The 26366-nt window shown below is 49.3% G+C and overlaps 5 protein-coding genes across 23 annotated transcripts; 1 reads left to right on the top strand and 4 right to left on the bottom strand.

Annotated features, from left to right (window-relative positions):
- Window positions 1-938: 938 nt before the first annotated feature.
- tpbg1b (trophoblast glycoprotein 1b) lies at window positions 939-4106 on the bottom strand. Its single transcript, XM_003977194.2, has 2 exons — window positions 3721-4106; window positions 939-3643 (listed from the first exon to the last, which is right to left on the bottom strand). The coding sequence occupies exons 1-2, from the start codon at window positions 3960-3962 to the stop codon at window positions 2797-2799; spliced, it is 1089 nt and encodes a 362-aa protein (XP_003977243.1). The 5' UTR covers window positions 3963-4106; the 3' UTR covers window positions 939-2796.
- Window positions 4107-4794: 688 nt separating this feature from the next.
- On the bottom strand, window positions 4795-8575 carry tmem222b (transmembrane protein 222b). Its single transcript, XM_011618333.2, has 6 exons — window positions 8397-8575; window positions 7709-7793; window positions 7174-7205; window positions 6999-7095; window positions 6795-6925; window positions 4795-6556 (listed from the first exon to the last, which is right to left on the bottom strand). Exons 1-6 carry the CDS (start codon window positions 8513-8515, stop codon window positions 6469-6471), a joined length of 552 nt encoding a protein of 183 aa, XP_011616635.1. The 5' UTR covers window positions 8516-8575; the 3' UTR covers window positions 4795-6468.
- A 1964-nt stretch (window positions 8576-10539) lies between these two features.
- Window positions 10540-12887, bottom strand: LOC101061380 (membrane progestin receptor alpha-B-like). 2 transcript variants are annotated; one of them, XM_029845342.1, is made up of 2 exons: window positions 12155-12887; window positions 10540-11941 (listed from the first exon to the last, which is right to left on the bottom strand). In XM_029845342.1, the coding sequence occupies exon 2, from the start codon at window positions 11900-11902 to the stop codon at window positions 10838-10840; it is 1065 nt and encodes a 354-aa protein (XP_029701202.1). In that variant the 5' UTR covers window positions 11903-11941; window positions 12155-12887; the 3' UTR covers window positions 10540-10837. The 2 variants fall into 2 exon arrangements, with proteins under 2 accessions (XP_029701202.1, XP_003977245.2); XM_003977196.3 differs by having other exon boundaries at window positions 10540-11928.
- On the top strand, window positions 11828-15628 carry LOC101061650 (membrane progestin receptor alpha-B-like). Of its 6 annotated transcripts, XM_029845349.1 has the most exons (4): window positions 11917-12277; window positions 13779-13923; window positions 14144-14229; window positions 14320-15628. In XM_029845349.1, the coding sequence occupies exon 4, from the start codon at window positions 14350-14352 to the stop codon at window positions 15409-15411; it is 1062 nt and encodes a 353-aa protein (XP_029701209.1). In that variant the 5' UTR covers window positions 11917-12277; window positions 13779-13923; window positions 14144-14229; window positions 14320-14349; the 3' UTR covers window positions 15412-15628. The 6 variants fall into 6 exon arrangements, with proteins under 6 accessions (XP_029701205.1, XP_029701209.1, XP_029701207.1 ...); XM_029845345.1 differs by having other exon boundaries at window positions 11828-11921; window positions 12165-12277; window positions 13779-15628; XM_029845347.1 differs by lacking the exon at window positions 14144-14229.
- A 2941-nt stretch (window positions 15629-18569) lies between these two features.
- LOC101072121 (homeobox-containing protein 1) lies at window positions 18570-26261 on the bottom strand. 13 transcript variants are annotated; one of them, XR_003890226.1, is made up of 11 exons: window positions 25039-25930; window positions 23653-24079; window positions 23400-23485; window positions 23118-23228; window positions 22210-22416; window positions 21862-22018; window positions 21350-21432; window positions 21143-21241; window positions 20908-21026; window positions 19774-20451; window positions 18570-18954 (listed from the first exon to the last, which is right to left on the bottom strand). XR_003890226.1 is itself a non-coding variant. In XM_011609180.2 (11 exons), the coding sequence occupies exons 2-11, from the start codon at window positions 25106-25108 to the stop codon at window positions 20305-20307; spliced, it is 1506 nt and encodes a 501-aa protein (XP_011607482.2). In that variant the 5' UTR covers window positions 25109-25145; window positions 25946-26249; the 3' UTR covers window positions 18570-20304. The 13 variants fall into 13 exon arrangements, 12 of the variants coding, with proteins under 12 accessions (XP_011607482.2, XP_011607480.2, XP_011607486.2 ...); XM_011609180.2 differs by adding an exon at window positions 25946-26249 and having other exon boundaries at window positions 18570-20451; window positions 25039-25145; XM_011609178.2 differs by adding an exon at window positions 25946-26246 and having other exon boundaries at window positions 18570-20451; window positions 25039-25176.
- Window positions 26262-26366: the final 105 nt, after the last annotated feature.

The raw sequence follows: 26366 nt of genomic DNA, 5'->3' as shown, positions 1-26366 counted from the left end.
GAACAAACCAGGAATCTTCAGCTCTTCCCAGCGTTCCCAAACAGAGACGTGTGTTTAATTGAAAAGTCCCCCCATAAACAACCAGCAGAACAACAAAGCAGAACTTCTGACAGGCCACATGGATCCAGGCTGGGCCAGCTGGGTGAGGAGGCCCAGAGGGGGGGGTCCGGGTCGGGGGGTGGGGGGGGGTCTCCGTTTACAGTTGTCATCAATTCTGAGATCAATGGCGGGCGAATCGCTGGGCTTCAGAGGGAAGCTGCATTGTTGTGGTGGCTGATTTACACCAGTCTGTCTTCCAGGCCGGTCGGGACTTTGTTCGGAACATTTGTTTCTCGTTTTCCAAGATTCCGGGGGCCCGTCGTGGTCACGCATCGGGGCCTTTTGTTTCAGTGTCAAGAGCTGGAAGAATTCAATTCAGACACGTTGCATAAACAGAAAAAGACGAGACTCAGCAATGAAACGCAACGTCTGAAAAGAGTTTAAGAGGCTGAAAAAAGTCAAGCTAAACTACGTGCGTTGCTCAAATAAATGCTAGCATGTAGCATGTAGTTTATATCACCTGGAGTGGCTCAGTGAGTGATATATCTACTGCTGATGCTAATTAATTGGAGGAATATGATGCTAACTGTCGTACGAGCGGCATAAGCGCTGTCTTTTTCAGTGCGGCTTATGTTTTACATCAGACTCGTTGGTTAGTTTTTAGTTTTTACTTCTATACGTGGGAGCTAGCAAATGAAAGCTAAATGTTATGTGCTGCCATTTCTTACATCTACTAAGAAGAGTTATGATAAATTGTCACGTTGACGGGTGCATTCCCACCTTGGAACGCCATTTTTCACATTATAGTTAGCAACACAGGCTAAGTCATATCAAATTAGCTAATATTAGTGCTGACACTCACTAATTTCTTTGTAATCCAGAGAGAAATGATAAAACATGAAGCTAGCTGTTATGAATTCACACCACACGAGTTAGTCAAGACAAGATGCTAAAACAAACCTCTTTTATTCGTTTTTATTGTTTATAGTTGGGCAGAATTGTTCCATCACATCGTGCGTTTTCACAAAAACGTGCGCTAACACTTTAGCATCCACGGGTTTCAGCGCTCGTCACCTCCCACCTCTGTGAAAGTGATGAATGGGGGCGTAGCTAGCTTTAATGGCGAGGGGGGAGCTAACATGTTTAGCCACATTGATAAAGTGAGCAGCAGAACAATGGCTGGTTCCCCACTGGAACCACTTCTGAAGCTTTATTCAGCTGCTCTGACTGGGCCGACTGGGCGTGATTGATCGGGGGAGGGTGATGGGGGGGGTGGGGGTGGGGGGCACCGGGAGCCTGGTAAATTATTTCATTGATTCATGTCGTTAAAGAAGGAAAAAACAACCTTATTTAACCGGAGCCGAATGGAAATCAGAGCGTATCTGATGACTGTTAGCGAAGGCTAGTGTGAATAACGACGCGTGTTCTTCGTTCTGACGTGTGTCACAGGTACGGTCGGAAGTGGGGGGGTCGGAGGTGGCGGGGGGGTCGGAGGTGGGGGGGTCGGAGGAGAAGGAAAAAGGAGAAGTTTAGAAAAAGGGTTCCTCGCCAGAATCAAGAGGCGGACGTCTGAGACGGGAGGAGCGCTGTAATTGGAGCCCCTTTTTCTGCCTTTAACGAGCCCCTCTGCCGCCCCGGCGGTAATGAGGACCGTCTGGTCCCGTCTGAGGGGCTCCGCTCCTCGCCGCCGTCCTGCCGGGACCGGCTTCTGGCGAGCAGACGGACACGGGAAGGGCCGGCCCACTAATCGACGCTTTAATAAGTAAAAATGGCGTTCAGATGCCGATCCTTCCTCCGGCTGACCCGTGGGTGGTGACACATGGCGGGGGGGGGGGGTCTCCGGGTGGTCCCGGTAATTAGGAGTGATGACCCGGGCGGCGGGCGGATCGGAGCGACCGTGTCATCGTGGCGGCCATTACGGATGGCGGGGGCAGAATGGAGGTGACGGCGAGACGCCACATGAGCGGAGACGTCGGGAACGTTTCAGGATCTATTGTGTCACCGAGGAAGTGTTTGGTTCCCGGTGGGGGGGGGGCAGGGGGGGCAGCAATCAAGCAGTAAACACTTCTGAGCAACTTTCTCACCTCCCACATCAAAGCACCCGTTGCTTTCAGACAAACCAAGAGGTCAGAGGTCACTGTGGGGCTAACGCGTTAGCCACTCTGATGCTAAGGGGCAACTTGAAACCCCCCCTGAGATGAAGCATCAAAGGCCAATCAAAAGGACGAGGCTGGATCATCTGTATCTTATCACGGGGGGGGTGAAGCCCCCTAAACAGAAAAACATGGACTCTCCCTTCAAAGAGCGGCTGAAGACAGGGGGGTGGGTGGGGGGCTGGGGAGGGGGGGTCCTCTCGGGGGCTGGTTCTCATCACGCTGACAATAAAACCCCAACAGCTAAAACAAAGCTATGCCCCCCCCCCCCCCCCCTCCAGTCCAACCGCTGGTGGTTTTTAAAGAACTTTGTGGGTTTTATTTCCTCTCTGTACCCTGAGGGGCTAAAGAACGAGGGGGGGGGGGGCACAGATAAGACAGAGTGAAGAGTCCAGCAGCTAGAGGAGGGTCCTGGGGGGGGCACAGATAAGACAGAGTGAAGAGTCCAGCAGCTAGAGGAGGGTCCTGGGGGGGGCACAGATAAGACAGAGTGAAGAGTCCAGCAGCTAGAGGAGGGTCCTGGGGGGGGGGGGTCCACAGGGTATTTACAGCAAAATCTGTACAATATTTACACCAGCTCAGCGCTGACAGAAGCGTCCGCCCGTCACACGTCGCCCGCGGCCCCCTGGGACGGGCGGGGGCCCGGGTCGGCCTCGAAGCGGTAGTGGTACCCCTCCCACACCTCCCTGCAGGTGTCCCGCAGCTCGTAGACCCGCTTCTTGATGCCCTTGCGGTTCAGGTACAGCACCAGCAGGAAGACCAGGCCCACGAAGCCCAGGACGATCCCCAGGAACACGTAGGAGGTCTGCAGGGCCAGGTCGGCCCCCCCGCCCCCCTGGTGGCAGCCCAGGGCCAGGGCCCCCACGGCCAGCAGGGACGTGTTCCTCATGCTGGCCGGGAAGGCGCAGGCCAGCCCCCCCGCGTCCCCCACGCGGCCCTGGGACCTGTTGAGCCACAGCGCCAGGGCTTCGATCCCGCACCTGCACACGAACGGGTTCTTCCTCAGCAGCAGGACGGCGCCGGGGACGGAGTCCAGCTCCCTCAGACCCTCCTCCGGAACCGTCTTCAGGGCGTTGAGGGTCAGGTCCAGCTCCTCCAGCCGCTCCAGGCCCGACAGGGTGGCGTTGTGGAGCGCCACCAGGGAGTTGTTGGCCAGCTGGAGGCGCCGCAGGCCGCCCAGGTGGGAGAAGATCCGGGGCGGGAGGAAGACCAGCCCGTTGTTGGACAGGTCCAGTCCTCTCAGGGTCCCCAGGGAGCTCCAGCGGAGGGAGGTGGCCAGGTCCATCACCGAGGAGTGGTTGTAGAGGGCCCGGCTCAGGTTGAGCTCCTGCAGGGACTGGTTCTGGACGGTGAAGGCCTCGGGGTGGATGAGCGCCAGCTGGTTGCTGCTCAGGTCCAGAGAGCGGAGACGGGGGAGCCCGGAGAAGGCGCGCGAGTCCAGCGCCGAGATCCTGCGAGCGGGGGGAGTCCGGAACGCGTTTTACAGGATGAAAGGGGTTAAATATTCAAGTTGGATCAGAACCTTTACCTGTTGTTGCTCAGAGACAGGTTGGTCACGTTCTCCAGGCCCCGGAAAGACTCGGAGCTGATCCGGATCAGCTGATTCCCAGTTATGAACAGATTCCTGGTGTATCCCGGGATCCCGCTCGGGATGTCCCGCAGCTCCCTGGACACGCATTTGACGGTGTGAGCCGCCTCGGAGCACTCGCACCGCGGCGGGCACGACGCGCACGCGGAGGCGAGCAGCGCGCACAGGAGGACGCGCAGCATGTTCGGATCGGGTCCAGGATCGGCTCGACTACAGGCGGATCCTCCGGGACATCGTCCTCGTCCGCGGTCCCGGCTGGGAATGAGCCTCAACTTTGCAGCTCCGCGGAGGAAAGTGCGCGCGGGGGGGGGCGGATTTCCATGAGAACAGAGGGGGGGGGGGGGGGGTGCGTTTGATCCTGAGCGGGGCGTCGCTTCTCCCGCAACAATGAAGTTAAAGACGACCACCGCCTCGCGAGGGGATGTGCGGGGAGGGGATGTGCGGGGAGGGGCTTCGCTCCTGCGGGGTCCCCCCCCCCCCCCATAGGTTTAACATTTAACACGCGCTGAAATCCAAAATACGAGACGAAACTTTATTTCCCGGACTTTTAAACTATGATGCGTTTCAGTATCGACGTCATTTTCGTCGTTTTAAGGTATAAAAGCTGATTTTAAGCTCGTTAAAGTGTCTTTTCCAACACTTCTTCAGGCGCCTTCTCACCCACCCAGGTGGTGCTGGGGGGGGGGGGCGCTTTGATCGTCCTCCTCTGAAGGCGACGCTCAGCAGGACGGAGGTCCGAGGTGTGACCCCTGCGGCCCCCCGGACCACTTTCCTTATTCCGACTAACAGGAGTCTGACAGGAATCGGGTCTAAAGCGGCTCCAGAACCCGAGGGGGCGGGGCTTACACTCGGACAGGGGCGTTCATAACAGCACCACGGGTCTCCGCATTCCTGGACCGGCTCTTGGATACCAGACATCCCAGCAGGCGACAGGTGACGTCGGGTTCGAGGACGTTAGCATGGCTAGCGAGCTAGCGTGGCTACATCACAAACCGACCAGAACCAGAACCAGACTCAGAACAAGGGCTCCTTTATTCAACCAACAGTCTTATTTACAGTTTGATTCGTCTCCGCTCCCAGTTCCGGTGACCTGGGAGCGGAGTTACAGGATGCAACCTTAAACCGCTGATCCTCCTGGAAGTTTAAAGGTTCGCCTCCGTACCCGTGTGAGAGAGACCTGGAGAGGAAGATCTGGATGACGGAGAAGCGGCGGCGGGGGCGGCGTGGACGAGTTGTCGACGGTGATTGGACCAAGACTAGTTATTGCCATAAACCACTTCCTGTATCAGCCAACAGGAAGCTCCAAACCAGGAAGTTGGTGGATCATTTCAGACCGGATTAAGCGATCTTTGCCGATGGGATGGTCACGTATTGCACGGGAAGGAAGGGGGCGCTCGCGCACGCTCCCCTCCGCTGCCACGTTAGCGACGCGGTCGGGCACCGAGCTGATATGGAAAATGAATCACCTGGTTTGAGCATCGACAGGCAACGTGTGTGACCTCCGGATTTTAATTCCCCGGGATTACTGAGCTGCTGGGGGAGCAGCGGGAGCGACGCTGGAGGCGGGGCCTATCCAGCGGGAGCGACGCTGGAGGCGGGGCCTATCCAGCGGGAGCCGGTGAGCGTGAAAGTCCCGAGGACGGCGGCTACCTGCTGCTTCTGGCAGCGGCGCAGACAAAGAGGCGGCTCAGTGCCTCCAACAATGAGGGGATTTGAAGTTGCTCGCTGAAACCGTGGCAACGGATTTAGCGAGCCGAACGCCGGCGGGCCCTTTAGGTTAAAACTCTGGTGGGTAACGTGCTCGGGAACGCACCGCTGCTTATTGATCAGAGGTCCAGTGGGATACGGCGCCACCTAGTGGCGGGAATTTAGAAGCCAAGCACCGAATGACGTTCGCTAACGAGGCAGATTATGTAAAAGCCTGTTTAGCTAGCACCCGCGGAGGGGGACCCGCCTGTTGTTTAAGGTTAAATTGACGCACCGGCCCTTTAATTTAGCGTGGCGACACTGACCCGACGTTCATGTTTCCCCAACATTCATGCACGTGAAGGCAACACGCTGCTGGATACAGCTGAGTGACACAGTTTGAGATGGTCTCCTGCATTTGGCACCAGTTTAACATTCATTCGCTACAGTCTGTCGTTCTCAGAGGTATGAGCACATTTATGAGGCGCTACGTGCGCGTGTGTGCACGTCTGTGGATAAAAAATAGTTGTTTCTGGCAAACAGGACGCGTGTAGAAAACCGCTACTCGCTGCTGTGCTGCAGCTCGCACGAGGAGCTGCGTTAGTTCAAGCGTGAAATGGAGGAAATTCCCCAGAAAGGCAGCTAATCGACTTAGCATGTCCGCGCTCCGCGCTATCAAAACGGCGCTCTGGAAGCACAGACACATGGGATTACAGCAAAGTAAGGCGTGGAAGCGTTGCCATGGCGAGGTCGAGGTGGGTTCCGACCAATCCGGTGCGTTCCGATGATTCTGGTAGCTATGCTAGTGCGGGTTTGTAGTCAGTTTTCTCAAAAATATCAACTCATCATACTTTTCTGCTCCAGGCTCCGCCTCCAAAGCGGCGAGAGCAGCGAGCGCGGCGCTCTCCAGATGCGTGGCCGCGCACGTCTCCGAGAGGAAGAAAAAAAAGTCCGTCATCGACAGGTCGAAGGCGTGTCCGACCCCCGGGGGTCCCCAGCGGGTCACCGCAGGTTGATGGCGAGGGCCGCGGTGAGGACGGCGCCCAGTAGCATCAGGAAAGGCAGCCAGGTCTTCAGAAACCCTGCACAGCTGGGAGTGGGGAAGGGCTGAGGTTATTGTCCAGTAACCGCGGCAACGGCCCATTGGCAACACACCATTTGTCAATGTTGAATTTCAAAGAGGCCACGTGGTGCGTTCAGGTTCATCCGAGATCTGAACCAGCTGGTTCCTGCTGTTGTGGCAATAATTACTCATTTAATCGGGTTCATTTCTCGGCCTCACGCTCGATGCTATTATTAGCATCTCGGCGTCAAACTGGGCTCCTCACCTGACGTGTTTCCCGTGGATCAGGGCCAGCAGGCAGAGGTTGACCATGTTCCACGAGGTGCTGTTCTCGTACCGCATCAGGTTCAGCGCCATGGCAACATGAGAGTGACAGTTATCGCAGCAGAGGTTGTGCTGTTGGGGACAGACGGAGGCGATTAGCTTCACGTAGGGGGCGTAACGTCACGTCAGTGGGAGCATCACGCACCATCCTGTGCTTGTACTCCTCAGAGGCGTCGTGAACGGCCGTATCCCAGGCGTTGGAGCCGCTGGCGTAGACTTTGCTAACGTCGAGCATCCAGTACCTGCCATCAGAGAGGCAAACTCAAGCTCTGAGCCCGAAAACATGTGACCACAACGACACCAACTCATCCGCCACTCACTTGGTGGGTCTTCCGAAAGCCATGTTGTCTTCCTGAAAGAGAGAAAAGCATCACAGCAGAGTCAGCAGTCGCTTCGCTGCGAGGATCTTTGACTGCCGATGCTAAATATTAGTGCAGGAAATCAAAAACAAGCCATCGATGAATTCAAAGGTGCATATTTCTGCAGTCGTCATTGGAAACGGAGGACGCAGGGGGTGTGCTTGCATGGTGTTTGTAGGCCTTAATCATCACGATGCTCTGCATATTCAGTAATTATCCTCAGTAGCTTTGATGGGGAAATGCTAAATAATGCACAACAAAGCGCAGCGTGTGCTCTCCTATAACCACACTATCTGTCAGCCCTGTTCTATCACACAACCAGCTTCTGTGGATCTTCGGGGAGTTCTGTCAGGCCGAGTTTCTGTCCAATTAGATGTGAGGCATGTGCGGTAAAGTCTGCCCATTTGGGTTTGCGTTGACTGGGTTGGGAGAACCAGGTTCAGTTCTGCGTCCTGGTCCGTTCAGAAAACAGCCAGGCCGCTTCAGCATCGCTCACCGAGACAAAGTAGGGCCCGGCGAAGTCCCGGATGATGCCGGTGGAAGTGCAGATTCCCATGTGGCCGATGAAAGGGAAGAGCCATCTGAGGAAGAGTTTAGAAGAGTTTTAGCAATGACATACAAACATTTGGGCTTGTTAAACACTGGTCGTCATCTCGTAACCCTACTGGGAAGCTCTGCTGGGAGGTTTGACCATGTCAACAAGCTGTTTGGTTTACAAAACCCGATAAATGACTTGATCTAAGACATTAATAATCGATGTCAAAATAGGGAAACTACACAGTAGCATCATAAAATTAAGAAAAGTTGCAAGGCGCTACCTCACATTTCTTTCCAAACACATTAACATTTGATATGAATTCTACGAGCTTCATAAGCTTTAATGGCGAACTTTCCCCTCGATGCTCCAGTTTGTAGCTGTTGCGCTTGTTTGTGCTATTTTAATGTCCAACCGACATATTTGCAACACTTTTGAGTCACAACCAAAAGTAAAAGCTGTGGCATTTATGCTTCTGACACGAACTGTAAAATAAATAAATAAATAAAGCCGAACGGGGCTTTTTATTGGGATAAAGCCGTGATCGGGACGTCTCTGCTAGCTTGCTAAGCTAATAAAGATGTCACTTCGGCTCATCTTCCGGGTTTATGTTCGAACGCCGACGGGCACATCGGCGGTGAAAACTCACGATAACACGGGGATAGGTGTCCACACAATGCAGTACGGATACCGACTGGCCCCTGGGTTAATTTTCTCAGACGCTATGCTGTAATTCTTCATACTGTCTTTGTCAACAACATCCGCCATCACCAGCTGCGGAAATTGGACTTCATTTGTCTCTACTTTTAGCTGCGTCAAGTTAGCAGAGACGCGCCGGCAAGGGACCGGAAGTAAGTTCCATTTCAAAATAAAACCAAACGCGACTGATACAACTAGATAAATATGTCTCTCCCGATTATTTACTGAATATTAAGTTATAAGGTTTTATTAGATTGTTAACAATTGACCGCTTATATCATGCATAATTGAAGATATAACACGTAATATATTGTTTTAAAATTGTTTTGAAATGCACTTCATTTACTACTTCCTTTGGCGAAACTGCCTTAATTCAAGTGCGTTTATGCTATATTTTATGTCACATTTACGTTTCTTTTAACAGCAACAACTACCGGGATCTGTTTGAATTAATATTAACAACATACTATAACCATTTTTTTAACGCTGTTAAAAATGTGTCTATAATAATTACGAGCACCTTTATCTGATGTTTATTTTGTTTTATTTTTTACTGTTTTTCAAAAGCGCTCATTCTTTAAGATACTTATCAATATCTATTCGATACGATTTTTTTTCTTTTTGGCCTTTTTGATGACAAATGACCTCTGATTAATTCCAGTCAATTTAGGAAAAGCATGAAATCAAGTCAAAATAAGAATCTTATTTGTGTATGTATACAGCTTTATTATATTCGGCTTAAAAATAATAATAAAAGCATTGATGGCATCTCTCCGAGTTCATTTATTTCAATCTGTGGAAACAGGAAGTCGTTTGTGTGTCCAACCACAACGGCTTTAATGTTTCTCACCCAGTTCCCAGCTAAAATCCTCCGTTCGCTTCAGCAAACTGCGGCGGAACCACCGAACTGGTGGAAACGGACAGAAAGACAAACCCCCGGGACACGCCGGGGCCCCTGTGGGACACATTTGGGGCCCCATTAGATGTGACAGGTGATATATTGTGCAAAGAGCAAAAACAAACCACTCAGCAGAAACCGATGGGCGTTGATAAACGGCCTCGCAGTGGGCTCATCATCCGGGAGCTGAGGGAATCCTCCGGCAAAAGGCCACCTCCATACCTCCCCAAGCCATCCCGGCCAATTAGGCCCAGAGACGCGCCGCTTTATGGGATGTAAGCCGGCGACCCGTCGTCCTCTCGGGTCGAGGGTTTGGAAATCAAAATGTCAAATTTCGATTTGTTTTCAAGTTGGCGGCGAGAGACACAAAGGACACGTTCGATGATTTAAAGTTTGTGAGAAAGAGTGACAACAGGAGAAAGTTGGGATAGTTACGGGTTAAAAAAGAAGATCCAGGTTTCAAAGACGTGTGGAAAAACAACCTCCTCATTGTAAAAGATCCCCGAGTGGGGAAAATGTCATTAAAGTCGATTTTAAAAAGTTAAAATCACTCTGTCCACAGACTCAGGATTATTTGTAGGTGATTTTCCAACCTGCGTCTGGAACATCTGGGTGAGCCAAATCTGACGCTTCTGATCGGAAACGTTATCGATCCTGTTCAGCACTAAACACACATTAATGTTTTGGACGAGCACAAACGCTCCTAAATGGCTTTTTGGTCATTTCTGTGTTGATTAACATCGTTAATGCTGTAAAACTGAACCAGCAAAACTCTAATCTAATCTTAAATTTGTCCTTTTGTTGGTCTCCTGATAGAAGACAAGGTTTAGGCTGGTCAGTGGTGATGTTATGGGCTTCCCACCTCCAGCTCCCTCTCTGGCACCACCAGATGTCCTGGATGGCACCTTGTCATCACCAACACTGCCCCAGATGCCCCAGATGGCTGGACACCGTTGAGAACAACCCTGATCTGATCCTACCTCAGGATCTTTGGTAAAGCGACTCCAGATCTGCACCACGCATGAACCATAGTTTTCATTTTGGTTTGTGCAATTCTGGATTTTAAATCACAGTTATTTGTCGGTGCGAGAGGTCGGGTCGTAGGTTCTGAAGATGAGGTCCAGGTGGGTCCAACTCCAGCAGACCCTTCCTCCACAAACCTGCAGCGTGTCCTTGTCTCATAGAAACACAAATATTTCACAATCGACCCTCCTCCTGTTTTTACTGTATTATCGACCATCTGTGAGGGCATTTGTTTGTCTTTTATACCCACAATGACCCACCCCACCCTTTGCCCCGGTTCTATACCCCAGCACAGCAAATATTAACACAGATGCAGGAAGAAAATGGTTTTCAGACAGCAGAGCAGCAGGAAGGCCTCTGAGGCCACACATTTTACACAAATCAGTGTAAAATCTCTCATTTTTGGGATCTTTAGACCCTGCTGCTGCATCGCTTCAGCCTCTGTGTGTCCTCACCCAGTTCAGACCTTTTTAGTTGTGTTTGTTTTTTGCGTCGAGAGTTTGCTGAATTCTCCTCAGCATGAAGGCCATGACGAGCGTGCACGCCAACAACGTGAACACGTACAGGCCCAAAAACAGCGCGGCCTCATAGCTCCCGTGAAGAGGTCCGTAGAGGTCCCGGCGACCCACAAAGTCCAGGTAGGTGGCGTGGATCTGACTCAGGGTGCAGCAGGAGATCAGAACATGGAACAGCTGGTGGCTCTGACCCAGGAAGTCGCAGCGCCCGGGAAAGCAGCGCTCCGGCAGAGGACAGGTGAAGAAGAACCCGCTGCTGAGGAAGAACACCACCTGGCCTATGTGATATAACATGGCGGGGTCTTCTCTGGCCGAAGTCCACGACCAAAGCCTCAAAAAGACGGGGCTGCTGTCCCAGACGTAGGCCAGCGCCGAGGGCGTCACCTGGGCCACGTTCCGCACCCAGCTGGGCTGGCTGTGGGTGCAGTAGTTGCCACAGCAACTTCCCAGGCACGAGAGGACGCAGAGAAGAGCGGCCAGAGGCATGAAGACCCCCTGAACCTGTCTGTGCAGGTCCTCGTCCACAGAGTAGTAGAAGTGAACCACAGCGCTGCCGAACTGGTACTGGGCCACCCCGACGTAGTCCAGGAAGTAGAAGGTGTAGTGGCACAGCTTGGACTTTCCCGCCAGTAGATGAGCGGCGACGCTGCACGCCGTGTAGGTCAAAGAGGACACAAGGAGGACCAGCAAGGGCCACGAGTGAGGGTCTCTGACAAAGTCCACCTCGGCTGACAGCTGGAGCAGCTTAAACAGGAAGATGAATAAGGCCAGCAGGTGAGTCCAGATGTTGATGGTCTCATTGTGTCGCTGGAATATTGACAGGAAGTAGTAGCGCCAGTGCTGGTGGAGAGGACGGTAGCCGGTGAAGACGAAGCTCTGCCTGAAGTAGTGAGGAACCTCGGTGTCTCTCACAGTGCCGGGCATGGAGGGCGCGGCCTGGGTCAGCATCCGGGGAAACTCCTGGATCTGCTGCAGGCTGATGAACAGACGGCCGGTTCTCTCCAGGACAACGGACGCCATGACGGATGCTGCACGCTGGGTAATTCCTGCAGGGAAGAGCTGATGAATGTTACAGGGATTTCAATGCCTGCTGCTAAGTGATCCCGACGATCCCACCAGGATCTTAGTTTTTCAAAAATGTCTTAATTTGTGTTGCGTTTCAGTGAAAAATCAGTTTGAAAAGATGTTGAAGTTTGTGCAGATGAATGCGGGGCTCTGTGCTCCTGCCGGTCCTTGACTGGTGTTGCTGGTTCGTAAACATGGTGCTCCTACCTTCGGCCAGATCCAGCTCTTCTCCCTCGTCTCCAGTCAGCCGCAGTGACGGGATCTTCTCCTTACATGGATCACCAGATGAGCTGTCACCACGTGGACCTTGGCGTTTTGCTCCGTGTAAAGGTCGATGTGTTCTGTCCCCTGGTGTTTGATTTGAGCGGCAGATGAGAACATGACATTAGCATGTAGCTTTAATGTTGGTGCAGCTGAGCCAGTGCAAATATGAGCATCGCTTCAGTTGTTTGGACTTTGTTTCGTTGCACTTTCACATCAAACAGCATCTAAATCAGAGGTGTCAAACTCAAATACCCAGTGGGCCAAAATTCAAAACTGTGATAAAGTCACGGGCCAACATTGATATTTATTGAAAAAAAATCTTCCTCCAGTTACAACACGGAACCTTTTGGTATGGACCCAAACTAGTTTTGCTTAACAACTGAACATTGAACAAGCAAAGCTTAACACAATACAATATATAATTTATTATTGCACACATGCAAAATCGAAAATTCAAATAAAAAACACATCACTGGCATTCATTTCTTTTAAATTTCAACAGTAATCTTTTGCCATTGTAAGTTATTGTAATGTAAATGTAATGGCTTTTCATCTCTTCTACTTTCTGGCATTGCGTTTTATAGCGTCATCTGTTGTAGTTCTCCTTGTAATGCCCATTGGCTCCACATACAAGACAGACAGGTCTCTCTTTTACATATCTAAACAGATATTCTGCCTCCTACCTGTTCAGAAAGGTTTTATTTTCTGCCTTTCTTTTTACCATTTTTCAGAAGGGTAGTGCGGTGCCAGAATTAGCATTAGCATATAAGGTCGCTATGACTGCTTCCTCTTTCTTGGTGGTTGGCAAGCCACATATTGGTGCATTACAACCACCAACTGATGTGGAGTGTGGATTTTCACACCAAAACACCAGCAGAGCATTCTGGCATTTGCAGTATTAGCACATGCGCTTTAAGCGATAATACCGGCGGGCCAGTTCTAATAGTCAATTGGAATGGCTTCGCGGGCCAAATACAATTAATTTGCGGGCCAAATTTGATGATTAAACATGATGATTGTGTGGATCTTTGATAGATGGTCAAAGTATGACAAAGATAAAAGGAATGTGGGGAGAACATCGAAGACACTAAAGTATTAGTTCCTTAAAACAAATTTTGAACAATTGGAAACATTTTATCCCTTTGAATGCACAGTAGGGATTTTAATGCTGCCATTGAGTACTATTACACACCAGAATTACTATAGAAAATGATCCCTTATAGCTGGGATGTCAGGATTAAGTCCTCCGGGTCCGAAGTCCAACCAGGTTTTCTGTTCTACTGAGTGGAAAACTTTTAAAATTGGCCTCTAAAAAAAAGCTGTTTTCCACCTAGGAGGACAGAAAACCTGGTTGGACTTGGGACCCGGATTCAAGCACCTTTGCCGCCAAAACGTGACAGCACGATGGATCAATTCAAAGAGAAAGAAGATAGAAATCAAACGGATTAAAGAGGGTTAAAGACTGTTGTTGAACAAGAGACAGTTTCCTTCCTGGTGTCTCTGCAGTTGATTTAGACTTTCTGTGCATTTATTCGTTTCTTTTGTGCATCCTGACGTGTTCCGACAGGCTCCGAGCTGCCTTCCTCCCGGTGGGTGTCTTCCTGAGAAAACCTGAGCTACCGGTTCTTTATCTGCAGTGCAAACATCCACTTGCACAGAAAATGTGCATTTTTCTTATTCAAGGCATCTGAAGTTCAGGTGGAACGTCTGCGGTGAGACTTTACTTCGATTCTAGAAGCAGAGGTGGAGTTGGGAATACCATCATTTTTCTACTGTAGAGAAATGTTCATTCAGACTGTTTATTAACCTCTTTTGGTCTTTGAGTCATTTTTCTGTTTCCTTTTTATTCATTTGGATTCATTGTTATTTCACTAAAAACCTCATTTCTGCTGTCAGACTGTTCTCACAGTTTAAAGTTGTGTCCTACTACAGATTTTGGGACTTGGAAGCTAATTAATGCAGCTGTGGTCATTAACTGGCCCCCACCCCACAGGTTGCAGGTCACCGGCAACATAACAGTTTTGTTATTCTCTTGAATACATGAACAAACATATTTAAAGACATTTAAAGATGACATTCAAAGTGAAGCTAACTCTTCTCCTTTGCAGGGATCCTCCCTGGTGGGTGTAACGGGTATCATGGCGTCCGTTGTCCTGGAGAGAACCGGCCGTCTGTTCATCAGCCTGCAGCAGATCCAGGAGTTTCCCCGGATGCTGACCCAGGCCGCGCCCTCCATGCCCGGCACTGTGAGAGACACCGAGGTTCCTCACTACTTCAGGCAGAGCTTCGTCTTCACCGGCTACCGTCCTCTCCACCAGCACTGGCGCTACTACTTCCTGTCAATATTCCAGCGACACAATGAGACCATCAACATCTGGACTCACCTGCTGGCCTTATTCATCTTCCTGTTTAAGCTGCTCCAGCTGTCAGCCGAGGTGGACTTTGTCAGAGACCCTCACTCGTGGCCCTTGCTGGTCCTCCTCGTGTCCTCTTTGACCTACACGGCGTGCAGCGTCGCCGCTCATCTACTGGCGGGAAAGTCCGAGCTGTGCCACTACACCTTCTACTTCCTGGACTACGTCGGGGTGGCCCAGTACCAGTTCGGCAGCGCTGTGGTTCACTTCTACTACGCCGTGGACGAGGACCTGCACAGACAGGTTCAGGGGATCTTCATGCCTGTAGCCATGGTGTTCAGCTGTCTATCATGCCTGGGTTGTTGCTATGGCAAATACTGCAACCACGACCAGCCCACTTTGTTGCATAAGGCGGGCCAGCTGATTCCATCAGTCCTGGCTTTTCTCTGGGACATCAGTCCCATCGCCAAAAGACTGATGTTCCCCGCAGACAGCCAGGACCCCGCTGCCATCTATCACCTCAGCCAGGTGGTGCTGTCCCTCAGCACCACCTTCTTCTTCACGGTTCCAATGCTGGAGAGCTGCTTTCCAGGGTGGTGCGATTTTATGGGGCAGAGCCATCAGCTCTTTCACGTCTGTATCTCCTGCTTCACGCTGTCTCAGATCCATTCTGCTCACCTGGACTTTATGGGACGCAGGAAACTGTACTCCCGGCTCCACCAGAGCCGTGAGGCGGCGCTCTTTGCTAGGCTATACGTGGCTAACTCTGTTCTGTGTGTCCTGGTGGTCGCCTTCATGCTGAGGAAAGTTAGACAAATGCTTGATCAGAAGAGCAAGTCCAAGTGAAGTCACGTGTTTTTGCAAAACAGTTCAAATGAGGTGAAACGTGTCTGTCACAGAGTGTCTTTCAGTAGTACAGATCATTTAGACCACAGGTGCCAGCCTCTGGCCCGTGGGCCAAATTTGGCCCGCAATGTAATTAGAATTGGCCCGCGAAGTCATACCAATTGACTATTAGAGCTGGCCCGCCGGTATTATAGCTTAAAGCGCATGTGCTAATACTGCAAATACCAGAATGCTCTGCTAGTGTTTTAGTGTGAAAATCCACACTCCACATCAGTTGGTGGTTGTAATGCACCAATATGTGGCTTGCCAACCACCAAGAAAGAGGAAGCAGTCATAGCGACCTTATATGCTAATGCTAATTCTGGCACCACTGAAAAATGTTAAAAAGAAAGGCAGAAAATAAGACCTTTCTGAACAGGTAGGAGGCAGAATATCTGTTTAGATATGTAAAAGACGGACCTGTCTGTCTTGTATGTGGAGCCAATTACTGTTGAAATTTAAAAGAGAAGAACTGAATGCCAGTGATGTGTTTTTTATTTGAATTTCGATTTTGCATGTGTGCATTAATAAATTATATATTGTATTGTGTTAAGATTTGCTTGTTCAATGTTCAGTTGTTGAGCAAAACTAGTTTGGGTCCATACCAAAAGGTTCCGTGTTATAACTGGAGGAAGATTTTTTTTCAATAAATATCAATGTTGGCCCATGACTTTATCACAGTTTTGAATTTTGGCCCACTGGGTATTTGAGTTTGACACCTCTGATTTAGACAGAATAAGCTTTACTGAAGGAGGTGCAGAGAAAGAATATATAGCAGAAGAAGTTTGGTTGTGACTTCCTCCTTCTGGCATCAAATGTTTTAGTTAGTTAACTACTAGCTAGGCTAGTGATGTGCTAGCTTTTTTAAAAGTGGGATTTAAACTAGGTGCTAAGCAGTTGATGCTAAGGTTGAACAGGAAGGTGACCGGTCGTCAATTTAGAATTGTTTTAAACTGTTTTAAATGATTGTGATTAGTCCTCTGAATGTTCGTTAAAGAACTGAATGTGCAACTCTGTTTGCTTCGCTTTGTTTTTCAAATGCTTTCTCATGCTAGGATAATGTTACACTGCAGGATGCTGGTGACCAAAACTGATCATTTCTTGTCGATTCATGTCATCTGTTTTCTGTTCATTTGAGTTTGAATGTTGTGGATCAACATTTATTTTAATACTGTTTGCAAATATATGTTATGACCAGTATTGAAAGTTTTTGTGATCTGATAGTTGCAGTTGGTGCATCCAAGCAAACGCTCTATTACAAAAATGTGTTTTCCACCAATCAGAGCTCCAGCAACACCGTGGGGTTATGGGTACTGTAGTCCTTTCCTACAAAATAAAAGCCTTACTAAAACAATGTCGAAACTTGAAGTTTTTGACTCATTACAGTCCTATACCGTATTGGCCCGAATATAAGACGGTGTTTTTTGCGTTGAAAGAAGACTGAAAAAGTGGGGGTCGTCTTACATTCGCGGTCTAGACATTATACCCATTCACAACGCTAGATGGCGCCATATATATTTAAAGCGAATGCTGAACTAAACGTCCCAGGCCAAAGCGAACCCCTGTCACGAAGAAGAAAAATAAAAATAGCGGTAGCACGAAGAAGAAAAGTAAAAAAATAGCGGTAAGAAAGAAAAGAGAAGAAAATAAGAGAAGAGATAACAGAAAATAGAGAAATGTAGCGACAATCTGGAGAAAAGTGGGTCGAAGATATAATCATTTGTTTCAGATGTACTGTAATTATTTTCTGTATAAAAATTAAATTTGGTGTTCAAAAAGTCTTTTTTCAAACTTGAGTCTTGAAAAAGAGGGGGTCGTCTTATAATCAGGGTCGTCTTATATTCGGGCCAATACGGTACATGCAGATAATCTATCATAGAAAATAAAATAAAAAAATATTTTAGAAAACATAGCAAGACTCAGTGCTAATAACTCGAGTCGACTCCAGAACTCAAGAGTTTCATAAACTGTATGTCAACACTGAGAAAGAGAATGCAAATTTCAGCTCCAAATTAAACGGAACCTTTGGTTACGAGTAGCTGGACGGAAATAAAAATGTTATTGAAACATTTGTGTGTATTGCTCAAATTCTCAAAATACATCATACGTATTTTCAAGGTTATTCTCTAAGATGTATTGGTCATTTTTTGGGTAATTGTTGATAGTTCCGGATTGTCTGCAGCAGCACGGGGACATTAATTACCGCGACATCGTCACGGACGGATGTGACATCAATGTATCGTTTTTATAGCATCCGATAGGAAAAAACGCATAGAATAATGGGAAAATTACTTTACTCCCAAAATGTATGAAAAGTTTTAGGTCTCTAAATATAGAAACATAAAAAATAGGACTGAAATCTGCGATCATATAAGAATATATCAGCGAACAAGTCAAATACAAACGAAAAGCAGAAACGCGTTTAAAACGCATCAATGCTGCCACCTGCTGTTCAGAAACTAGTGAAACTAGTTTTATTTTCACGATTTTCCCGTAAAGAACTGGGGAAAATGTGAGTAAATTAAAACATAATTAAAGGGTTTATTCTTCAAGCTTGTTTTTTGTTATCTTCCTTTTCTAGATAAGTAAAACCACTCATTAAAGTGTCGAGTATATCTACATTTTATTATGCAGATAGGAGGGTTTTATTTAAGTACAAAACAAACCTGAAGTTATTACCCTGGATCTTTTTTCTACATTATAATTTTTATTATTGTTGTATATTGAAATGTGTTGAAACTACAGGTTCAAAAAATGGAAGACTGCTGGTTGCACTATATGATGACGCATTAAGTCAAACAGAACGTTATTTAAAATAAATTAGCGATCATCTGAAATTAAGAGAAGTCTTTGCGACACCTTAGCATCATGGGTAATGTAGTTCTCAGCTCAGCTTGTAAATAAGTTCTTTTAAGATCTTGCTTACAGTAGACATACGTTTTTGTCCCCACGGACCCTCACCTAAGTTTTATGTTAAAAGTACCATAATGTGACACATTAAGTGGAAAATAATCTACTGAAACACACAGAGAAGCACAAGTAAACCTTTAGGTGTTACATGAAAATATCTAAACAAATCATTTGTAGTTGTCATAAGACAATAAGAGAGACATCACAGCCACTGTTAACATTTTATTGTCGTTTCCTCGTCGGATAAAAGCAGATAAAGCATAATAATCAGAAACACCGCGCAGCTTTTGAAGCTGTCAGAGGTGTTAGAGGTGAGTATAAGTACAGTAAATTACGGCGCGAACGCCGCTGTCGTGAACGCATCACGACGGTCACGAGGGCTGCCGTCGGTCCGACAAGTTAGCCTGTGTTAATCTGAGGTAATCCACGTCTGCCAGGTGAAGTACTGACCAACTAAACGTCTGTGCTGAACATGTTGTGACCGTCAGCTCGTCGCTACCGTGGCATAACTTTGGCATGAGGAGGTAACGTGGTCGAGCCCTGCTGGGGGGCATTGGACGAGTCTGTCCAGGGATCAGCTCCCGAGGCCTTTGGCTGGAAAATATGCAGGATTAGATGATGCAAACTTTATTCCATTGAGTGCTAATTTGATTGAACTGAAAGCACCCGCGTACACGCCGGTACGCTCCTTCCATTAGAGTGAGGATCCACTTTGAATTGCAGCTTTAAAGCCATTCAAACTTAGAGGAGGCTAAACTCATGCTAATTGCTCATTTATGCTCGTGGTTAGATAGGAAAAAAGAGGGCGGGGCTTTGGGGTAATACTCTATAACCGCCCTTGTGTTGCAGTACCCATGGAAACCCAATAGGGGCAACAACAAAGTCACCAAATTTCACACATTCAGATTAGGACAAAGGGACCGAGGATAGGCGCGGCTACAGGTGCATTCCCTTTTTACGTGTAAAGAGTAACAGAGGACGTGATTATGCTAGACATTAGTGTTATTTCAGGACTCTGGTGGTCCGTAACTATCAAACCGGAGCATAATTGAGCCTCTGTAACGATTGCACAGGTCAGGAGGTGCTTGCAGCACATACAACAAACGCGTTTTGATTTTTAGAAATCACATTGGTTTTAGCGTTCTTTCAAACGATAACAAAACAATTCTAAAGTAGCTAGGCTAGCTTCAATGGCTGATTTGAGGTGGTTAGAAAAAAAAACAGAAACAGCAGCTTTCCGTATAATAAAGACGACGGATGACATTACCGTAAATACTACAATACACCGTCCCGGGATTGTTCCGCTAATATAAAAAGGTATAAATAACATTCTGTCAGGATGAAGGAACCAACGCAAGTTAAGACAACGCTTCAACGTCGTTATCCATCTTTTTTTGGGGTGGGTGCGATTACCTGAGATTCCAGTTGCCCCTCAGGGATTTACAGGTGTGATGGCTACAGCGTTGGATCGGTGGAGGGTTGGAGTCAACAGATGGAGCCAAAGACGTTCCAGCTATCAGTCTACCTACTTGTCCCCAACACACCTGACCTGCAGGTGCAACACGTCGCCCCCCTCCGCACCTCTGTCCAATCAACAACCGCGCATTTAAAAAAAATAAGAAAGAAAAAGGTGTGTAGCTAAGGACAAGTTGGAACTCAAACTGGGCGAGGTATCCTTTACATAATTCTCCCTCTAAGGAATATTGGCTTTCAATACCATTGTGGAATGCGCTATATACTGATATATTTATATATGCGTGTTATATATTGCCATTAATATATGCAGGATTACTGATGATAAATACAGCCTCGACTGTAACATTAGAGGCTCCGCCAACTTCACCTCCCTTCTGTTTTTTGGGGGCCAGAGGGCCCAAACACTCGGGGAGCAGGAGACCCTTTTCATGGGTCATGTGACTAAAATTGTGACTCCAGCAGCCTGGGTCACTCCTCATCCACAGTTTCCATTTTTGAATCTTCCTCTTTCTGATCCAGGACCAGAGGGGCGGGGCTTGGGAGGGCGGCGACCTCCGCAGTCGTCAGGGGGGAGGGGTCTGGTTGGTCGACATTCCTGAGGGAAGATGTCTCCTCCTGTGAACAGGTCATGTGACGCTAAATACACGAGCAGATTAAGCTGTGTCACATCTACCACATACTGCACAGTCGTTCACCCAGATGTGCTAAGGCTGGATCACATGACCGTTTTGGCTGTTTCCCATTAATACCCGCTTCCTTGGCAGGCTGCCACGCTCTAATTCATGGCGCCACATTCTCACGAAGAGGCAGAAAACATTTTAAAGCTCCTCATAATAACATAAAACGCACGGGGGCCTCAGACAAAACAACCTCAGCCACGGCCCTGCTCGCCGACAGGCCGCCTCCTATAAAGCCGCAACTTTAAAAGTGGAAAATAATGTGGAAAAATGTAGCATCAAATGTTCAGATGTGGCGCAGGCTACATATGGGTGGAGCTAGTGAAGCAGGCTAGGAGATTAGCATGCTAATGCCAACCTTCCTAACCTTTTTAACTATAAACGAACAGCTCACCTGTTCTGAGAAGCGCTGATTAACCTGATCTGAGAACTCCTGCATCTCCGCCTCCTCGCCGTTCGAGTGGCAGCTCGGACTCGCCACCTCAATTCCGTGGCTTTCCAAGATGGCAGCTTCTGGTAAGAAAAACAATGAAGGGAAGCTTCGTTGAGGTTAAAGAGGGAAATTGAAGGTTCTTCCGTGGCCAAGAACCACAGGATCACCAGGATTAGAGACATAAAGAGTTCCTCACCAATATTGGCTCTTCTCTTCATCTCCTTCCGACGGTTTGCAAACCAGTTGTACACCTTCAACGCCGTGACGCGCTCAAACTCAGACAGTTTACAGCCTGCTTGGGGGGAAACGACAACACCTGACCTCCATGGTAGCGACAGTTTGAGATATTAGCTAAAACCCATGACAGCACTGATCAGGTTGGGACCAGGCCTCCAGACAGTACCTGGTTTCTGGATGACGCAGTTGCAGGCGTTGGCGATCTCCTCCCGCTTCGCTTCATCTGGGTACTGGTTCTCCATGAAGAAGCTGCGGAGAGCCACAGAAACACATCAGATCAAAGCACAGCCCAACGTTTCTGATCAGATGGAACAGAGGCATCATGGGGGATCGGTGCCTCCCTGCCCTCCTGTCCATCCCCGTTGCATCCTTGAGTTCACACCAGCTCACGAGGATCAGCACTGCAGAAGAATTGCGTAACCCCGGCGCCCGTGAGCGCAGAGCCGGGGTGGTTATTACTCTGAGTGCTCAGACTGAAGATATTTACAGCAACCGTGTTATAGAAAAATCAATCGCTCAGAGTGGAGGAACGCCGCCGTCTCTGCATGTTAGCCAGCTACTGAGAAGACGCATCACAGAACAGGAGGAACACCAAGGCTTCTGCAGCAGATATGAGACAGGAAATCCCCCAGTTTCACCCAAGCGTTAGCTCCTACGCATGCTAACTGAGCGGCTCACCTCTCCATGATGGACTGGCACTCCTTCCTCCAGGTGAACCTGCTGCCCCGGCGCAGCCTCAGAGGCCCGCTCACCAGCCCGGCTCTGTCCACCGCCATCATGCCCGTCCTCCAGTCCGGTTCCTCCTTCACCAGAGAGCGCATGGACAAGGTGGCTCCTGGGGACGAGAGGGCGCCAAGAGTCGCCTTTAACGTACGTCTGACGCGATTAACTGACGTGGAGGTCAAAGTTTGCTGTCAGAGCGACGCCACCCACACCGACATCTCAACAAACAGGGCGGGCGGGGCGTCGATGTAGGCAGTTGAGGGCAGGAGGACCACTGAGCCCAGTCAGTAGTTGTATACGTACGGTTACCTGGCTGGACCTGGGCGGCGGCGGCGGCGGCAGTGTACCACGGCAGCAAGTGCATCAGCAGCTCTCTCTGCCTGTTCCACACTGGGTTGAGGCTTGTGTTGGGGTTGGGGAGGGTGCCGCTTGCACCCGCTACTGTCCCGTCTCTGTCCCCTCCCCTGGCCCTGGGACTCACGCTGTGCTGGCTTTCACTCCACCTCAGCCCTTCAGTCGGGACAAAACCAACGGTCAGGCAGGCCAGATTAAAGACACCATAAAGGAATCAGACTCTCCTGTAAACCCGCCGGGAAGATTCAGATCCAAAGACTGAAGGAATTGTGATTTATTCCAGCCAATCAGCCGAGGTTAGAGTCAGGATGGGCGGGTCAATAGGAGGCCAAGCCAGAAGCAGAGTTAGTTATCATTAGTATCACTCAGGAAAGAAAACCAGCACCAGAGTTCCTCCAGCAGCAGGGCTGAGAACCACACAGGAGCACCAGCAAAGCTCAGAGAAAAGAAGGGTTTAGATGAAGAGATGTGCTTGAGTCAGCAGGAGTCCATCAGACGCTGTGACACGCTCACGCACTCTGTGATGGTTTAATCGCGCCTGACACCGTCAAACGTCTGAGGACACCACTGAAGATGGCGTCCGCCCGCTAAGGTTTGATTACTGATTATCCTCTCTGCTGATCCCTCTTAACGTCCGTCTTTCTTATGAGTTTACGGATCGGGCTCGTGTCCTCCCACAAACTCACAGCGCTCGAGGACCAGGGTGGAGTTAGCGTCAGGGTTTGGAGGTGTGCGGGTGTACCATGCAGGGCGATGGAGGCGGGGCATTAACAGGCACTCGAAAAGGAAAAGAAAAACGGTCTGTAATGTCAGTCCCGCTCACACTATCTGAAACATGGTTTCCCTCCGTGTCTCACCGGGGTTGTTCCTCTCCAGCAGGTACCAGCGGTAGAAAGCCCTGCGTTTGGAGTCGCTCATCTCCAGACCCTGCTGCAGCAGCCACTGGGAGATGTAGCTCTGGCTGATGCCTGCGGGGACCAAGTTAGCATAGCAAGGTTTGAAAACAGTCATTTCATGGTGCAACAAGAGGCGAGTGGTGGCGGAGGGCTGCAGCTGCTGCTCAGGTTGTGTGAGCTCTAGTGGTGGGAACAGAGGCGACTGCTGTTGGGAGCTAAATAGAACGGGGCAGAGCAGATTACCTGTAACTTGGCCAACGATTGCCTGGGAGATCCTGCGATTGTTGAGGAAGGTTTTGATCTCCTCTTTCACCAGGTTGCTGTCTCTCCTGTAAAGCAACGCAGAACCCGTCACCTTTATAGAACTGTCTGGGTTTTTCCTCCGTTCTCCCTCAACACCTGCCCTTAATTCACTCCGCTAACATCCTGGAGGCTAATCCTGTGCCTCAGGAGGCAGGCGCTGACATCATTCTTTTAGTCTTCCTCGCTCCCTCACCTCATGTACTCCTCCACCTTCTCCTCCAGGTCCCACTCCTCCTCTCCCATGGCGTCGTAGCTGAACGACCTCTGCACGGCCACGCTGGGCGGGTAGATGGGTGGCGGCGAGGCCTCGTAGCTGTTGCTGGGGGACAGAGCGGCACCGTCCAGGCCGGAGGTCTGCGTCGTCGCAGAGGCCAAGGAGAGCGAGGAAGACGTGGAGGAGGACGAAGACGGGGCGGGCGCAGCCGTATTGGGGGCGTTGGCGGGAGTGGAGGGTTGGGAGCTGCAGCGGGACGACCGGTGGTTTGGATCCAGCCTCTCCAGGGTCTCCAGGGCGTGGATGATCTGAGGTTTGGTCATGCCGGAGAGACGCAGGCGCTGCAGGAGGTCGATCTGTTCGATGGTGTAGCGTGGCTCCACCCCGCAACACTCCATCCTGTCATCTGTGCACAATTTAGACCCTTTGATCAGAGTAAACTTGGACTGGATGGAAACGAAAGACCTCACCAGAAGAAGCCAAAAGTCTTGCAACCCTTTCCTGGAAGTCACACATTTAGCAGGACTAAACAAAACAAAACAAGAGGAATTAAGAGTGCAAACAATCAAAATTAGGCCGATTTCTCCCCAGATAAACTGCAGCACTTCCCACTGTTACATTCTGCTATATTTATCTCTACTCGGCATCTTAAATTTAGACAATACACCAGAAACCTCAGCACAACTCTGCAGATTAACACGCCATGAAAGGCTTATTAATAGATGACAACCCAAATGTTAAAAATAAAGGACAGCAAAGCAGGATCCCAACGGCACGCTGCCTTGTCAGTTTATCTGGCGTAGGGCAGCGATTAAAGTGCTGTAGCCAGGCTGCTGGGAACTAACTTTAAATCAGAGCCTTGCTCCAGGAGAAAAGAGCAGGCCGCATTCTCCTCTGAAGAAGCCTTGGGTCATTCCACATCCTGGCACGCGGTCCAGCGCTTGGCACGGACACTTGGGGCTAACCTTGCTCCAGTTGTCCAGGGTGGAATTAAAGTAAAATCACCCCGGCGGACATAACCTAACATCAGGTCACCTCGGTCTCATCTCATCCATCCGTGACACCTGTCCGTCCCCTCCTGGGTCTCCCAGAGGCCGGCCTATTATTGCTTTTTATTCATCAGAGAACACATTCGTATGATCTTTGGCGGTGATTTGACCTTGCAGCTACATGATGTCTGCAGGAGTGTAAATCTGTGGTTTCTCGCACGATCAACACTGGAACTGCGGTTAAAAGTTGCGAACAAGACAAACGACCCTCAAACACTCCACAACTTGTGAAACTGTGACACTGGCGGGTTTGTACTTATTCGTGTTCTGATTCGGCGCCGGGACTGTCAGGCGCTCCCCGCTGAGGTGGAATTACCTGATGGAGGAGGCGACACGGACAGCGGCTCGGTGCGGGGGGTCGCAGCGGGGACGCACCACTGTCGCATGGCTCGGCGGCGGACTTCAGCTCGGGCCGGACCCCTCCTGGGAAACACGGCAGACCCGCTGCAGTTTGCTGCGGTTAAACTGACCCAGTTAGCATGCTGGCAGCCCGACAGACAGCTGTCGGCTCGGTGTATCGGCTAAGCTAACAACGTCAACTCCCGGCTGGCTCCCCCCAGGTGACCAGAGTCCCTGACACCGTGTAGAGTTCCACAACGTGTGGGCGGAAACACCGCCGCGCCACTATCAAAATAAAAGCTTTTCGAAGAAATTAACTCGATAAGACTAGTATCTAATCACTTCACATGGTTATCTTACACATCAGAGCAAGTAATGTATGGGCGATATACATGTATAAAAGATCGCAATGTTTGATGAATAATAACAAAAACATGTATTGATTTATCACTGCTACCATAAACTCCTATTAAAACAGATGCACAGAAACTAACCCGTGCAACCAACCAATCTTAACTAATCTTAAATGCATTTACATCAGTGTGGAAAAATAATATTTGAGCCTAATCAAATGCGAGCTTTCGCCGCATACCTGTCTTTATTTTGAAGATTACCGGAAACGTCCAGTAAAAACAAATGCAGAAACTACGGACAATATTACTTTCACTAGCAGCCAAAAACTTATCTTTTCACCTCACATTAACAATAACATTATTCTAATCGCCTCGTTATTTTAATAAACGCACGCACTCAACGTAAAAGGCATTGTCTTTAAGCGACAGGACGAAAACATCCAAGTAGAAGTTAGCGAGTTAGCTCGCTAGCTGGCTAAGTTAGCCGACAGCTAGCATCGGATTGTCCCACCGCGGACGCCTCTCTCTTACCTCCCGATGATGCGGGGGAGACAGCAGCCGCAGACTGGACGGGCGGGGAAAACAGTCGAGAAAGTGTCGGTCCACTCGGCGGGCGCAACCGCAACACACAGGCGGTGGCTTAACGAGCACGGAGTGGACGGTGCGCGGTCATATTCAGCCGCGCAGTGGGGAAATACAGTATGCAAATATGGGGAGTCTGTTTCAATTTATGACCCCTCATTCGATACCACAGTCAAGCTAGCATGAGTTATAATTAGCGTTTCCGGTTATACTAGAGATTTGTTACCCAGCAGAAAACATCATGTGACGACATTAAAATAAGTCGCAATCCATAAATATGCATCTTATAGCCTTTTATTTTTATTAACTCCAGGAAAATGTGACACTAAATCAGCCTGACTCGATGCAGGGCCACTCAAGCGTGCTGGTG

Source organism: Takifugu rubripes, chromosome 12 (assembly GCF_901000725.2).
Source record: "Takifugu rubripes chromosome 12, fTakRub1.2, whole genome shotgun sequence".
NCBI lineage: Eukaryota > Metazoa > Chordata > Actinopteri > Tetraodontiformes > Tetraodontidae > Takifugu > Takifugu rubripes.
This window is presented reverse-complemented; position numbering and strand designations above follow the sequence as displayed.

Coding starts and splice junctions, on each gene's coding strand:
- tpbg1b (XM_003977194.2), bottom strand. CDS start 3,962: ATGCTGCGCGTCCTCCTGTGCGCGCTGCTCGCCTCCGCGTGCGCGTCG. Junction 3,644..3,720: donor CTGTCTCTGAGCAACAACAG/GTAAAGGTTCTG, acceptor CCCCGCTCGCAG/GATCTCGGCGCTGGACTCGC.
- tmem222b (XM_011618333.2), bottom strand. CDS start 8,515: ATGGCGGATGTTGTTGACAAAGACAGTATGAAGAATTACAGCATAGCG. Junction 7,206..7,708: donor CCGGGCCCTACTTTGTCTCG/GTGAGCGATGCT, acceptor TCTCTCTTTCAG/GAAGACAACATGGCTTTCGG. Junction 6,926..6,998: donor AGGAGTACAAGCACAGGATG/GTGCGTGATGCT, acceptor TGTCCCCAACAG/CACAACCTCTGCTGCGATAA.
- LOC101061380 (XM_029845342.1), bottom strand. CDS start 11,902: ATGGCGTCCGTTGTCCTGGAGAGAACCGGCCGTCTGTTCATCAGCCTG.
- LOC101061650 (XM_029845345.1), top strand. CDS start 14,350: ATGGCGTCCGTTGTCCTGGAGAGAACCGGCCGTCTGTTCATCAGCCTG.
- LOC101072121 (XM_011609180.2), bottom strand. CDS start 25,108: ATGCGACAGTGGTGCGTCCCCGCTGCGACCCCCCGCACCGAGCCGCTG. Junction 23,486..23,652: donor AAGGTGGAGGAGTACATGAG/GTGAGGGAGCGA, acceptor GTTGCTTTACAG/GAGAGACAGCAACCTGGTGA. Junction 21,433..21,861: donor TGCCAGTCCATCATGGAGAG/GTGAGCCGCTCA, acceptor GGCTCTCCGCAG/CTTCTTCATGGAGAACCAGT.